This window comes from Mytilinidion resinicola (genome assembly GCF_010093595.1).
Source record: "Mytilinidion resinicola strain CBS 304.34 unplaced genomic scaffold BDZ99scaffold_21, whole genome shotgun sequence".
NCBI classification, from domain to species: domain Eukaryota; kingdom Fungi; phylum Ascomycota; class Dothideomycetes; order Mytilinidiales; family Mytilinidiaceae; genus Mytilinidion; species Mytilinidion resinicola.
In genome coordinates, this window is record NW_022985457.1 from 281,652 (window position 1) to 296,349 (window position 14,698).

General features: G+C 54.2%; 6 protein-coding genes across 6 annotated transcripts; 3 read left to right on the plus strand and 3 right to left on the minus strand.

The window, feature by feature from the left end:
* Window positions 1-3,725: 3,725 nt before the first annotated feature.
* BDZ99DRAFT_467268 (uncharacterized protein) lies at window positions 3,726-4,155 on the plus strand. Its single transcript, XM_033720984.1, has one exon. The coding sequence runs from the start codon at window positions 3,731-3,733 to the stop codon at window positions 3,959-3,961; it is 231 nt and encodes a 76-aa protein (XP_033571541.1). The 5' UTR covers window positions 3,726-3,730; the 3' UTR covers window positions 3,962-4,155.
* A 434-nt stretch (window positions 4,156-4,589) lies between these two features.
* On the minus strand, window positions 4,590-5,519 carry BDZ99DRAFT_467269 (uncharacterized protein). Its single transcript, XM_033720985.1, has 3 exons — window positions 5,366-5,519; window positions 5,253-5,305; window positions 4,590-5,188 (listed from the first exon to the last, which is right to left on the minus strand). The coding sequence occupies exon 3, from the start codon at window positions 5,166-5,168 to the stop codon at window positions 4,824-4,826; it is 345 nt and encodes a 114-aa protein (XP_033571542.1). The 5' UTR covers window positions 5,169-5,188; window positions 5,253-5,305; window positions 5,366-5,519; the 3' UTR covers window positions 4,590-4,823.
* Window positions 5,520-10,162: 4,643 nt separating this feature from the next.
* BDZ99DRAFT_525413 (uncharacterized protein) lies at window positions 10,163-10,648 on the plus strand (the record flags this gene model as incomplete). Its single annotated transcript, XM_033725992.1, has 1 exon — window positions 10,163-10,648. The coding sequence occupies one exon, from the start codon at window positions 10,163-10,165 to the stop codon at window positions 10,646-10,648; it is 486 nt and encodes a 161-aa protein (XP_033571543.1).
* A 519-nt stretch (window positions 10,649-11,167) lies between these two features.
* Window positions 11,168-12,556, plus strand: BDZ99DRAFT_525414 (uncharacterized protein; the record flags this gene model as incomplete). Its single annotated transcript, XM_033725993.1, has 2 exons — window positions 11,168-12,154; window positions 12,257-12,556. The coding sequence occupies 2 exons, from the start codon at window positions 11,168-11,170 to the stop codon at window positions 12,554-12,556; spliced, it is 1,287 nt and encodes a 428-aa protein (XP_033571544.1).
* A 67-nt stretch (window positions 12,557-12,623) lies between these two features.
* Window positions 12,624-13,339, minus strand: BDZ99DRAFT_481054 (uncharacterized protein; the record flags this gene model as incomplete). Its single annotated transcript, XM_033722367.1, has 2 exons — window positions 12,624-12,877; window positions 12,937-13,339. The coding sequence occupies 2 exons, from the start codon at window positions 13,337-13,339 to the stop codon at window positions 12,624-12,626; spliced, it is 657 nt and encodes a 218-aa protein (XP_033571545.1).
* Window positions 13,340-13,690: 351 nt separating this feature from the next.
* Window positions 13,691-14,510, minus strand: BDZ99DRAFT_467273 (uncharacterized protein). Its single transcript, XM_033720986.1, has one exon. It carries the CDS (start codon window positions 14,478-14,480, stop codon window positions 14,130-14,132), a length of 351 nt encoding a protein of 116 aa, XP_033571546.1. The 5' UTR covers window positions 14,481-14,510; the 3' UTR covers window positions 13,691-14,129.
* Between the last annotated feature and the right edge of the window lie 188 nt (window positions 14,511-14,698).

Genomic DNA, 14,698 nt, shown 5'->3' on the forward strand with positions numbered 1-14,698 from the left:
GCTTGCCTTCGGCCAACGAGACATTTGTGTCAAGTACCGTCATCTCCGCAGGCTTCACCTCTATCGTATCTGGGGTAACGACAGTCATGAACGAGACTGGATCGAGCGGCATCATTCCATCCACGTCGGCACCGTTCCCAATACCGTCAAATGGAACTACTACGATCGTCAATCAGACTATAGTGGAGACTGTGACCTCAGTACAGACCGTGCTGTCACCAGTATTCCCTTCATACGGCGGCACTCCACAATCAAGCATTCCACTTACTACTGCCCCACAGAGTCTCATGCCATCGGCCAGCGTCAATGGCTCGACTTCTACGGATACCACAGATACCTTTGACTTCAGCAACGACGAGGGTGGCCGAAATGGTCACCAATCAAGGAGCCGGTCGACCATTCTGGGCGGAACTGGAGTCTCGAGCGGATTGCCACCCGTATTGGCAAACTCGACGATATCTGAGCTGATATCAGTAACACCTGCTTCGGCTTCCTCGAATGCGACATTCCCGGCTCCCACCACGTCTCCTTCCACGGACTTTGGATTTAGCGATTCGGAGGGACCGTGGCTAGGGACTGGATCAACGGGCGTCGTCCCTACAGCTATCGTAAACTCGACAATCCTAGGAACTGTAACTTCTGTCTTGACAGAGCTGGTCACTACTACATTCGTGTTGAGCACTGGATCTGCGCCGTCTTTCGCTCCCACCGAATTGCTGAATTTCACTTTGATCACGGGCACTGCCTCCGCTCCTTCTGCATTAGTGCTAACAGAGTTGTTTAACTCAACGTTAATTTTGGGGACTGGAACGAGTTCTCTAATACCTTCTGAAGGATTCCCGACCTACTCACCTTCGCTGAACTCAACACTGCCTCTAGGGACTGGCACTGCGGTAACATCAGCCTCTCTCCTGGTCCCTACTGAATCTGAGAATTCTTCGATCCCGCTCAGCACAGGAACGGGCCCATCGACAGCTTCTCTTGAGGTACCTACAGAGTCTGCGAACTCAACCTTCCCCATCGGTGCCGGGACAGCTCCAATATCAGCCTCACTTACGGTACCTACGGAATCCGCCAACTCGACCAGCCCTGGCACGACTATAACGACGGCGTCGGCATCACTCAGCATCCCAACCGAATCTACTAACTCAACCGCTCCCCTCGGAACCGGCACATCAGCATCTCCCCCAACACCCTCTCTCCCCTCCGCAAATGCCACAACCTCCTTTCCCACCGGCACTGGTGCCAGCGTTTGCCCCACTACCTCCCCCTGGGTCGAAACACAAACCATCATAACCTACATCACTCACACCGCCAGCGCCTCCTGCTCCTCCACCCCCATCTTCCCCGTCCCCACCGCACCAGCCCAATACACAACCGCCTACCTCGCCTCCCTCGCCTCCGCCTCCGCCTCCGCGGCCCTGGCCTTCCGCCGCGCCCTCGGCCAAACCGCCACCAACGACCAGATCAACCAGGCCTGCGACAGTAAGAGCACCAACGCCCTCTTCAACAGCGACTTCGAGCAGCCCGACGCCCGCTTCATCCCGCTCGGCTGGGACTCCGTGCCCAAGGGCCCGGACGCCTACCTCACTTCCTTCCGCCGCCGCGGGGCACCCGGGTTGAACGGCTCGTACGTCGCGCGCGTGACTAGCACGACGTCGAACGCGACTCTGGACGTGTATCAGCCTGTGACGCTGTGCCCGGATACGACATACAGCCTCTATGCGAGTTACCGGCAGGCGCCGAAGAATGGGGCGTGTACGGTGGCGTTTAAGGTGGGGAGCGAGGTGGTGCTGAGTGTGCAGCCGACTGCGGAGTCGGCGATACTTTGGGAAACGAGTCGGGCGGTTTTTGAAAGCGGGCACGGGGCCGAGGGGGCCAGTGTGGACTTTGTTATCACGGTAGCGTGTAGAGGTAGTTTGGATGCGGATGGGAGGGTTGCGGTGGAGCTGGATGGAGTGCAGTTGGTTGCGGATTAGGGGGGAGTATGGGGGGTAAGCGGCGGGAGGGTACGGGACGGAACGAGCCGAGCCGGTGGACAACCGAATGGACGAGCGAATGAAAAGGAGGTAGGATGGGTCGAGGTAAAACGTGGGGGTGGGTGGGGGAGCGAGATCAGGGATGGGAGTTGGTGGCGGCTTCGTTGCGGGATTTCCTTAGTTTTTTCACAGCATCATTAGCCTGGATTCGTTGTTTTTCGCGCTGTTTCTCCACGCGCTGGTTGTTAGGTGTGTCGGTGCTGGCGCCTGGGGGGTTTCGGGACAATGAGTGGTGGAGGTTGTGGGGCTGCGGTAGCATAATGGAATTGTTGTGCTTCTTGACTTGTTTTGAGACGCGCTGGGTGCGATGGATGCAGTGCGGGCGCCTGAGTTCCTTTTGACGCACGTTGGAAACCATGTGCTATCTTGGCCTGCTTTGAGGCACGCTGGGATGCTGTGTATATTGGAGTGGGCGCCTGGGGGATTGCTGGGTAGTTATTGGTGGAAGTCAGCCGGTACCGGTAAGACGCGTTGGTCGCATTGTACTGTGGCAATGCTGGTAGAAGTCGTTGTTCTTCGTTAGCTTTTTGGTGGTCAGCTTGCAGACTGTAAAGGCGACATCAGATGTTCATTTTCGAGTTTTCTGAGTTGTTTCTCGACGCGCTAGGTTTGTATGCGCTCTGGGCGCCTGGGTTCGTTAGGTAGCAGGCGGTGGAAGCTGGGGTGTCGGCGGTAGACTCGTAATCCGTAGAAGAGCGATTCGGCGCCTCTTTGCTCTGACCAGCTTGAATTGTGCCGAAATGCTCTGTACGCAGCGCTAGCGCTTGGGTTCGTTTGGTAGTCACCAGTGGAGAGTCGGGCTGTTGGCGGTAAGCCTAGTACGTGTGCCTATTGATTTTGAGACCCGCTGGGATGTTCTGTATGCAAGGCAAGCGCTTGTGGTTCGTTTGGGAGCGTATTGGAAGTTGTGGGTTGTTGGCGGTAGGCTTGCAGTCCATACAAGGACGGTTGTTCTCTTCTTCGCTCTGATTGGTCAGCTGGGGAAATGAGTCCTCGTAATGACTGAAACGCGTCGCGGATGTGAGAAGGAGAGATATTCGTAATGGGAGAGAGCTGTACGCCCAATTCATACGCATGGTGGGGCGAAAGTCTCTGCAGGTGGCCTTGAGTGTAATAATACAAGGGTATCAAATACGTCCTATTGGCAACGGCAGCCGTTGACAGGGTTTGAGAGGTATGTAGTCTCACCCCAATACACGTGAAGGGAGTGTATTCGCCTGGCATAATGGCCGCCCGTATTGACGCTGTCGAGGGTGGAGGAGAGGGAAGGTGCTGCGCGCTGGCTATTGGTTGCACGCCGCCGCTGAACCTGGCATCTTCCCTGTACACGTCATAGATTCGGCAGCAGTAAGTCGTACAGAGGTGTCAAATGCAATGGCCAAAGTTAGCGCCGAGGACTGCAGAAGATGAGATGTGCTGTGTTGGGCTGGGCTGCTGGGGTTGCTGAGACTTTAAAAGAAAGGGAGGGCCGCCGCTCGCGTCCAGACACCAAGCAGGTGGGAGAGGAAAAGGAAAAAGGTAAGATGAGGGCGAGCACGAGATCACGATCATCGACAAAAAGCAAGATCGTAGAGGGATTCGCATCCTAACAGAAGACGTAGGGCCGGGCCAGGTTGACGGAGAGGACACCGGAGCGATCTACGGGGTGGGCAGACCAGTCAGAGACCGCCACGTGGGAGAGAGTGCGTGGAATGAGTTTGCTGGCCCTGTGGGTTGATATTGCTCCTTTGAGTCGTCTAAGAGGAGCTCCCATCCTTTGGCGTCTTGCGCTTTCTTTTGAGAGGGGAAGAGATGAAGAGATGGAAGCGAACCTACCGAGCCACCCAGCCCTCACGAACGCAGCACGACATCGAAACCTGGTACGGCAAAGCTCGATAACGATGACGGATATTGTCCAAGCGAAAGACACAACTCTAGGATGAACGAAAATCGCACTCAACACCATACCCACGATCCGAACAGCGCGATCTTGATGGAGCACGCTGGTAGAGAGCGATGAAGACATACTTGGAGGCGCGACACAGAAGGAAAGACATCACAATACCACCGTTGCCATGCAGTCTATATAGCCGCAGATGCTATATACGCAGCGCTGCATCCTATCTCGCGGCATTGATGGGAGAAGACAAGAGGGATGCCGTTGAGAATGAGGAAGTTCTCCGGAGATGAAGCGGTGAGCGCCAAGGACCATCGGGGACAGCTCGGCGGAATCCAGAACAGACCTAGCGCCACCACGTGACAGGAACTTTTAGCGAAACGACTTCTCCTCATCTCGCCCGCCGCACTTTTCTCCACAACACACCCCTTCCCGCCCTCACCGATGACAGCGAACAGTGCAGCATACCCCCCAACACATAGCGCACTGCGTTCCAATCCTCTGCCAGGCTCGTTGGGCACCAGAGCGGGCGCCTCGCTGCCTCCTGTGGGGGCCGTGCGCGATCATCTGTGGACTGCTATTTTGGCTACGCGACCGTCACGGATTGGACGGCTTCAGCCCCCGATCACCGGCTCAGCGGCTACGTCCCAGCTCTCACAACACGGCCAATCATAGAGGTAGTTGAAATCGTTGCATCATTAGACCTGACAGAAGAGCTACTTGAGAAACAAGCGACTGTAAGAGGTACCGCTCTCCCTTTCCTTGCTCCTCCTTCACCTTCCAACATCAATCTTTCCGTATCATCCAAATTCCCCTGTTCCAGAATGAGTGGACTCCAAGTCACTGCAGAAGAACGAAACGTTGTACATGAAACGAAAATACTCCGACACCCGTTCCCGCGCTCCCGCCTAGCCATGGCTGCCGATGCCCTGGAGTCTCCTATTCCGCTCGCACCCAAGCTCATAGATCTCGGCGTCAAGACCGTGAATCATCTCCATCGACTTGTCAATGGAAGCACGGAACTTGTTTCCCTCGCGTTGCCATCGGTTGATGCGCTCGACCTCGGCGGCCCGGCGACGCATCTTGGTGTCGATCTTCTCGCACAGCTTGCACTTCTGGCCCACCGGGACCGTCGACATGATGAGCTTCATGCCACACGTTTCACCGATGCGATACTCCCGATTGCAGTGCTGGCGGAAGTGGCCCCACTTCCAGTCGCCACACACGAACCGGTGTTGATCGAAGAAGCACATGTTTCAAGGGCTGAGCGATTCTAGCGCAATGTCTGTGTCAGCCCTATGGGACAATCGCTTGGCTGACAGGTCTTATCAACGTACCTCGGGTTGCTTGAGTGGGCTTGTAGTTCGGAACGATTGGACAAGGGACTTCACTGCTCGCAAAGATCAGCCTCAGGGGTCACTTCAAGAGTAGGAACCTCATCATGACCTACACTGCGGTTGGGTGAGAGACAATCGATGTCTACTCAAGCGTGGTATGAGGAAGAGCTTGGACAGGAGGAGCTCTAGATGTCGGAGAAGATGGACAATGGTCGAAGATGCTGGATATCTGGTGGAGCTTTGAGAAAGTCAGGAGCTGATGAGATGATGGAGGAGACTCCTGAGGGCACCGACGCCGCTATTTATGCCTCAAAGTCTCGGAGAGACCATCACAAGCTCGACAACGTCTGGCTCCCGCTCGTTGCCGTCGGCGGACCAAGGGACGTAGCCGTCGTCCGTCCATGAGTCGGCATGGTGCTACCCCACTCGCTGGCGTCCAACAATATCGCCATGATCAACGGATCCCTCTCGAAGGACGCTAAAGGATCCATGGAGGCCGGCTGCAATGATACCCTAGGCCGCGGCCGGCGTTCCAGCTATGCAAAGAGATATCACATCTGCTAGGGATCACCGACGTCGTGGCTTCCTCGTACGCGTAATTTCTCCTCGCGAGGAGAAAATCCCTCATGGTCCTTGTCCGATCGTTTCAGCCGAAGCACTCCGGGCGCCTTGGGGGCTTTGTTGTGGTGTTTTTGGGCATCCCATCCCTGGTGGGTGTTGAAGTTGTTGAACCGAGATCTGGTCACGTGCTTCCAGGTCGATGCCGAAGCCTCTTCATTCGTTGGTCGTTCCTGGCAAGCGATTGGACAATGGCGCCTCACACGTTATCCTCCTCATCAATTCGGAACATGGGAGGACTGAAAAGCGGGTGCTCTACACGACGGTTACCGCACGCCCACCGATCATGGATTCTGTCATTTCCCCTCAAAGCATTGGTCAAGAGTGCCCGGAGACATTTGTCGTGCCTCTCGGCTCGAGTTGTTTGATTTTTTGTTGCTGCTTCACTTGCAATTCATTCCTTGCCGTCCAAGTGGCGCATTCCAGCAGCCTTTGCCGGTGCTGAGTCTGTGTCAATCTCCCTTGTCATCCCAGCTAATCAAACGTAGGCTCGAGCTCCACGGATACCACTTCGTTCGATCACCCTTTGCCTTCCTCGACACGGATCCTCCGCGTTCCTTGGCTGACACAAACATTCTCGACCCTTCCCCACTGGCTGTAGGCATCGCTGCCCAGTCACCTTATCTGCTGGCGCTGCAACCCGCTCGAGGAGATGATGTCCGGTCATGCCACGTACCGTCTGCATGGTTCACTAGCCTGAGTACATACATGCATGATGCATTGAGCGGTCGGTTCTGTGATCATTCAGCTGATCAAATTCCCGCGCAACGGCATGGTTCACCCGCGTCCCGCCTATTGTTGAAGGGTCTAGCTTCGCATGCAGGCTGACAAGCATTTGCTCTTAGATAACAGGCTGGTGCGAAGTTCATGCGGCACCTGGTCCGCCATCGCATATCGAGGCAATCATTTGAGATGCAGAACCACGCTAGATTCGACCGGAGCATGCCCCATCGGAGATCCTCTGACGTGGCGGACACCGTTTGGTTGATCTATGGGGAGACTACGCTTCCAGGGTATCCTCCTTTCAATCAATAATGGGCCGGACAAAACTCTCAGCGCCGGTCCGCCTCACTGTTACTGCAGTCCGGGCTGGGGTTACCTGCCCCCAACCCGCAGGAAGGCGTCACAAGCTCGCATTTCCACGGCAAGATCAGACGCTCTCTCACCGGTTACCCCGCCGCATTCGACGTTACGTATGGACGGAGCAGGAGCATGGAGTGAGCGCTTTGACGTTGCGGTGGCGAGATGACTAGAACAGAACTCCGGCCGTCACGCTGACGCTGTCTGCCTGGCATCAGGAAGGCAAATACCGCACTGCCGAGCCAATGCTCGCTCACCGATAGATTGCAACTAACCCTATCATCCACTAACGGGCAGCAGCTGCCCTGAAGGCAGACTCGAAGGACGAGAGTGAGGTTAGGTGGGCATCTCCGTTATGCAAGAGGACCATCTGTTGTCGTTCGCTTGCCTCCTTTTCCGGGCCTCGCGTGTTTTGCTGTGCACCAACCACTAGGGCGGTCGAAGCACGGCCCTCGGCGCAGCAAGCATGAACACAGTAAACAAAGCGCAGCCCCAAAACAACAGCGATTAGAGTCTCAGCCAATTAGTCCATAATGCCAAACCCCTTCCGTGCCTTACTCCTGACAGTCTCTGCCTCGTGTGTGCAATGCGTGCGGCGTGCGGGCGAGCGTCCGAGGCCGTGGCAGCCCATGGGCCGACGTTGATTTTTACTACATGCAGGTGCGCTCGACTGCTGGTGGTCGCGGCCGTCATGTGAGGAGTCGCGGATGCTGGGGAGAATGCAGCGGGCGAGGTAACCAGACTGCCAGCAGCCTGACGCGCGCGAGATGGGAGTCCCGAGATCAGAGCTGTGTGCGAGCGCGGCCGGCCGCTTGTGGGCAGCGAATGAGGTGGCCGGGTGGGTCGCGGTGCGTCACGTCCTGGCTGACGGCCGGTGGGTGAGGGCAGCAGTGCTGGCGGTGCTATTGGGTATTGTGCCCCCCCCGGGGGGTTGGGCGAAGGGCGGGCGAGAGAGGCGCGCAGAGGGCTGCCGGGCGCGGTCCTCAGCGTGCAGGATTTGGGCTGGCGCGAGTAGGGAGACCTGCTGCACCTAGGCCGTGGGTGCATATGCAAGGTTTGGGGTCTTAGGGCGGGGATTGGTGCGCTGGCTCCTTGGGTCCTGGGCGGAAGGGGTGGAGCCCTATTCGAGACTCTCTGCGTGCGAGGAAGAGTGCTTTTTCTCCTGATGGGGGAGCATTGTATGCCGTGTCTGTGTTGCACTCCGTGTAGAACGTGTGGCACGGCGGCTGCCCCGGACAGCGGGTAGGTAGACATCGGAACCGGGCGCTGGGAGGCAGTGTGCGGGTGCGAAGGGAAGTAACTCCACTTCATGGGCTGCGTGTGGTAGTGCTATGCATACTTCAGCAGCCCTGCTCGTGCGGCGATGGGGCTCTCCTCCGTCCTTGATACTCGTCGACGCTCTGGCGAAATGGGCGCCGGATGACGCAAATCTCGGGAGCTTCTTCGTCACGGCCACGGTAGCATTGCCCTCATGTCCACTGGACTTTCCGCTTTCAGTCTGAGGTGCGTGATTGCTAGCCGGAGGGCCAGTAGGGAGGCGGGCCAGCACTTCGCCCGGGTGATGGATGTCTTCATCGACACGAGCTTCACTTGGCCGATGCTCGCCACAACGCGAACACTCTGCTTCCCCGGTCGCTTGGTCGGATGGAGTCTAGAGCCCTCCAGGCCACCCTTAGACGCCTGACGGTAGTTTTTATAGAGAAGGCTCGCAGAATACGGAGTCGCTCAGTATCTAGAGCGAGTGTCTGAATTTTCGTCTACGGTGGCACGAGGCCAGCCGTAGCCCTCCAAGACGCTGCCCGCCAGTACTGGGCCGCAATAGCATAAGAGCGGTGACAAATAATGCGTTTCAATAGGACCGATAGAGTGCCAGCTGCGGGCATTCCGCGTTAGTGCGGAAGTGTTGGTTGAAGACTTCCGAGATCGTATCATGTCACCACCACCCACTGTGACGGCCGGGCACCGTCAAAGGAGTCGCAGGAGTGGGCTGGTGGATTCTACCCGTCTGGGAGACTGGTAAGGCCAGCTGCGGTGAGTGAAAGTGTCGTATGGGAATCGATTGGGAGCAATCGGCGAAGATTTCACGGTTCACTCTTCCTCGACTGTATGCCACCCATGAAGGTCAACGCGTCTTGGGTATGCCGCCATTGGCCCCGGACGTGCCCCATGTGAGAGTGAGAAAGCTGACTCGGTGCATGGACGGCTCAGCGTGGAGCGTAATGCGCTTCCAGACCTCGCTACGGTGGCGTTTATGCCGAGAGTTTTCTTGAAGTTGAGCGAAAACCGGAGCATAATCTTCCCGAAACCGGCAAGATTGGAGTCTGGAAGATGACCAAAGTCGGAGTGGCCGACCTAGCCGTGCGGGAGTGGGGAGAGGGTTGAGGGTAAAAATCGGAGGTGCGGATATCAGGTGCGGATGAGTGACTGTCACGTGATCGCGAGCCGCTTGATGAATAGCCTCGCTTCCACGAAGCCTTGCTAGATTCAGAATGGTGTGCTTCGCTTCAATTGCCCTATACCGAGGCTAGTGGGGCACGTGCCGGCTCATGAACTGTCTCTGGGAAGCTCATTTGTGGAGGTGTCGCTGGACTCGTTTCGCAGCGATTCATCAAGCCTTATAGGGAGGTTTAATGAAGAAACTGACCTGTTGATGGTAGTTAATAGCGATTTTGATTCAGCTTGTGATATTACTCACGCCACGTTTCCAGTATTCATCATGCGTATAGGCATTCAAGCGGCGTGAAGTAATTGTACGCGATTAGTTTGGATACGATATTTGAACGCTAGTAGTTTACGAACCCCATTAAGCTTGTATGGGGGAAACTCCAGATGTGAAGGTGCACGTAAGGTCCGAATAGAATAAAAAGAATTCCGTTCTGGCTATGGTGTGCAAGGCTGTCCAGGATCTAAGCTCTTCACTGCGCGTCTTTCAGATCACGTGAGCTTTTACTTCCGCCCTTCGTTCACAGTTCCCGGTAATGAACACATACTACTGTTCCTATGGGTTAACTTTTCTTCTCAAACACTATTATCACAAAACGCCTTGCAAGGTCTTGCATAGCACGATCTTACCAAAAATGACACGTGACAGATTGTGCACAAACTGTGCCGCCGTCGTCGCAAGATCCAACGTTCCTTTCTCTATACCTTCTTTCATGCATTACCCTTCTACGAATCTCAGCACCGTCTTTGAATCGCCGCTCCTTACAACGATGACTCAATTCTCGGATCTCAATGATGACATTTTGCATGTAATATTCAAATGGACTCAATCAGGCTATGATGACGAAGCCAACACCAACATGACCAGCTTTTTAGCCGAACTAAGGCTTCTCTGCCACAGGTTCAGTGCAATAATACCACGGTACATGTTCCGAGCTATCGAGATTACCATCTCGGACGAGGAAGGAGGAGGCTCAAGTTGTGCCTTACTCAAGCGTACTATTGTCGAGAATCCACAGTTTGCGGCTTTCGTGCGGGAGATTCACATTATCTTCGGACACAACTATGGGGCCGGTGCACATGGCCCGGCAAATGCGCTACTAGAAAGACTCCCAAATATTCGGACGCTGTGGATTCAGATTGCCGGTTATCCCTTCGAACCCGATTTCTTACAAGGCAACACGATGTCACACCTCCGAGCAGTCAACTATTCGTGGATATCCGGGACAGTACCGAGGACCCAATGCAGCATTTAAACCCTAGACCTACGAGTGGCTCTTACAGTTTGCCCATAACAAACACCGCTGTTTCCCCAAACTGTGGAGACTCAACGTCGAGGAAGACACGTTAGGCAACCCAAGGATCGAGAACCTTGTCGAATGGTGCGGCACGGGACAGCAAGCTGAGTCATTGCGGGAGACATGGGATTCTGTGGGTATTTTTAGGAACATTTCGTTCAGGAGGTTTCCACCAATTGGAGAGTTCGATCGTTGATACGCCGCCCAATCGGGTCCTCGAGCTTACCTAGGTACGTGGTGGCCTTAACAAGGCGACCGATATGAAACGCTGCGCATGACGTGCCGTAGGCGGCAACATTTTGTCATAAGACTCGGATTTTTTCCAAATTTGACCTCTTGAATCCATTACGTCTCATTTGAAGTCTGCAGACATCGCCTTCTCTAGAGTTCACTCTGCATGCGCAGAGAGATATCCAACGTCCTAGGTACCCGAGTTGCTACCGCAGCTGTCAATCCGAATCCTATCCAATCGGAAACATGACTCGGTTCAGCGACCTCAATGACGATATTCTACACGAAATAATCGGATGGCTTCAACTCATGAAAGAGAGAGACCCTTCCGCTGCTATCTCTCTCCCTCAACTAGCTCGCGTATGTTTACGGATCGGTGCCTTGGTGCCACGACATCTTGTGAAAGCCATGAACATCCAAATCACAGCTTCCGATGTGCCCAAATTGAGGCTACTCATGCGCTCACTGAAAGAGACACCAGGTCTTAGGGCACTGGTGCGAAAGATCCAGATCACGCTTGGGTTTGAACCTCTGGCGTCCTTTTGGGCAAACGAGCTGCTTCAACAACTCCCGAACCTCGTGTACCTTGAGATCCAGCGCGCATTATCGAATATTGAGGATTTGCGGGAGCTTTTCGCATTCTCTCCCAACTTCTTCCAAATCAATAAGCTAGAAAAACTCCGTCGGGTTAACTTCCAACGCGAAACGGTATCCTTTGCGACGATCTTCGATTGCATGTCTCTTCCGAACGTTGAACTGATTGATTTCTCTATTAGAACTGGGGAGACTTTCGAAGACTCGAAACGAGCTTCAGATCTAACGTCAATATCACAGTCCTGTCGAGTTAAAACACTGAATCTCAATGACTCCAGAACGTCGCTTGATCTATTCCAAGCGTTGCTCAGGCGGTGTCCATACCTACAACATCTTACCGGCTCCATGCCCCGTCCATTCCGCAGTACCGGCCCAGGAATCATTTTGTTCTCCGCTGCACAACTACAGCATGCCTTGGCTCCGACAAGAGATACTCTGGTGTCCCTCGACTTACTCAATTTGCAGAGCCACACTTCGCATCCAACTCCTTTTTGTGATGGCACGAAGCTGGATTTGAAGATGTTCTCATCTTTGGAAAGCATCACGCTTCCAGTTCACTGCTTCTTCAACAGGCCGGTCCCGCACGACTCTCGTAACGGAACTTATGCGCAATTCCCCTGGTCCATGACAAAACTGAACGTGAGTCAACTCTTACCCTTCTCCTAGTACTCGAATCGTCAATGTAAATGTCTAGGTATGTGACGGCTGGTTCATTAGCATGCTAACTTCATTACGATTCAGCTGTACTTCGCACAAAAAACGAATCCGTACTCTGGAAAACCAATGAATATACTCCACTCCAACGACCAGGAACGTGCAAAGCTGCGAAGCGGAAACGCCGCGTTTGAGCCATGGACTTACGCATGGATCATGGAGTTCGCCTACCACAAGGCAACACACTTTCCAAAGCTGCACAGCTTGACTGTGGAAGAAGAGTTGACAGGACCGGACATGAGCTTAGTAAGATGGTCTAATGAAGACGCCATGAAGGTATGGACCTCTGTGGGCGCTATTTGCAACGTCCTATTCAGAGAACCTTAACTGCAGACCTCCCGGGGTCGGTGATGGAGTCAGGAGAAATCCCCAAAAGCGTCTAAGAAGCTATTCCTCAAGTCTGAAGCGGCACGCTTAGCTGTGGTTTCCTCAACGTCACCGTATACTCATGCCTCCACTTCTCCGTCGGAAAATTCACCTCCTCCACAATCTCAAAGCCATGTCGTTGATACAGCGGAAGCGCCATCGGCGACGATTCAACCCAGACCGGAATGAACAGCCTATCCGCAATCTCTAGCCCGTACTTGATGAGCATGCTCGCACATCCTCTCCGCTCGTAGTCCGGATCCGTATTCAAGTCATGTAGAACTGCAATCAAAATCAGCGTCTCATTTCTCACTCCTAACCCCCAAATTCCTAAAACTCACTCATGTGCGCATGTCCATGCGTATACCTCTCCCTCCGCGCCACAAAATCCTCCAAAATCGCCTCCGCGCATTCCCGTTCCACACTCCCTTCCGCGTAGTACGGCGCGGTGGCCCAATGCTTGGGTCCTTGCGGTGCATCTACCCAATTCACCACGATACCCCATACACCCACCGCTACTATTTTCCCAGTATCCGTGTCGGTGATTTTCAGCTGTAGGATCGTGGGATTGGCGGTCCGGCCCTTGAGGACGCGCTCCTCGGCGGCTTTGCGCAGCTCGGGCGTGTTGCAGGGCCCGAAAAGCGCGGCGTGGGCGGCGTAGCCTGAGGCGCGGAAGGCTTTGAGCTCGACGCCGATCATTTCGGGGATGTCGGTCAGGGGGGCGCGGGAGAGGACGAGAGGCATTTTGAATTTTTTTTTGATCTTCGGTTTATGTGAAGAGTGTAGAAATTGTTGAAGTCAGAGGAAATGCTAGGAGAGAAAATGGTGAGGTCGGATGTAGCCTGTGTTTAAGTAACAATGTGAAGTTGAAATTAGGCAAACACCATGGTTATAGATACGGATATGCAAGCTGTAGCGCCTCAACCGCCGTTAATATGTAGGAGATGCTGCATATCACGCGTAAACATGCGGGGCAGATGATAGCTTTTACCGGGTTCCGTTTAGCGTGTCAGCAAGCATAGCGGGGCAGAGAAGGAGCTCTGGAGAATCGATGAGCGCTGGTCCTCGGAGTTCAACTATTTATAGGCGAAATAGGCAAGCAATGGCAATTCAGAGAAACCCTTCCTAGCTATGCGGCTCTATTTTGCGTCTGCGATCAGCGATGCCCTCGTCGGGAATCGCCAAGCTCAGGGCACATCCTTCTTGGTAGACACGTCGATCCAACATCCTCCTCTCTTTAGCCCTTTGGGCCCCTCCTTCAAGTCGCAAGGCTCGCTTTGCGAACTCCAATCATCATTGCGCCATATACCAACCATTCAAGTCCCTTCACCCAACATCTTTTTCTATGACGCGCCTATCCATCCAGAGGGCTGCCTCTTTAGCTTTGTTTTTAACCACTTTGGTGAACTTGAACACGCTGGTGACGACAATTCCTTGCTCTCGAAACCTCTTGACTGCAGGAGTCTGTATGCTATTGTCGTCGTCGAGAAGGTCTTGTCGTAAGTTTGTGGTTTCGCCATCAGGCCAGATATTATTATTGAAGAGCACAAGAATGAAGTGCGGCACTTCGGACCCCAAGGCCGTTGCGCCCTTGACGGGGATCTTGTACCGGTAGATGTCGTCCAGATGTGGTAGATTTAGGATAGAAGCCAAACGGCATGAGAGGTAACCGGATGGCTGCTTGGATTCGCATATCTTCAACAAATGGTGTCGCTGTGGTAGTCCTCACAGGCCGATTGGCTGTTGTCTCTGCAATAGAGAGGGGACACGAGCGAGGCGGACGTGCTCTAGTCATTATTTTTCCACTCAAAATACTTGATAGTATGGACGCAAGCCAGTGGGCGGGGTATCCTATCTCGGAGAGATGTATGAGCAACCTAGACATGATTGATACGTTGAATGGAGAAAAGACCAGAATAAGGAAACTGAAACCTGTGACGGCCCGTGGATATGGCAGCGTGATCTTCAAAAAGAGCGAGTATACCCATTTCTCGAGATTTGGGCGCTCCATGAGATCGAAGAACTGTAGCCTTTTTTCGCCTGGGCGCTTCCAGCATGTGTAGCGTTGAAGACCAAATTCCACCTCGTCATCCTTAGGCTCAA

Coding starts and splice junctions, on each gene's coding strand:
- BDZ99DRAFT_467268 (XM_033720984.1), top strand. CDS start 3,731: ATGAGTTTGCTGGCCCTGTGGGTTGATATTGCTCCTTTGAGTCGTCTA.
- BDZ99DRAFT_467269 (XM_033720985.1), bottom strand. CDS start 5,168: ATGTGCTTCTTCGATCAACACCGGTTCGTGTGTGGCGACTGGAAGTGG.
- BDZ99DRAFT_467273 (XM_033720986.1), bottom strand. CDS start 14,480: ATGTCTAGGTTGCTCATACATCTCTCCGAGATAGGATACCCCGCCCAC.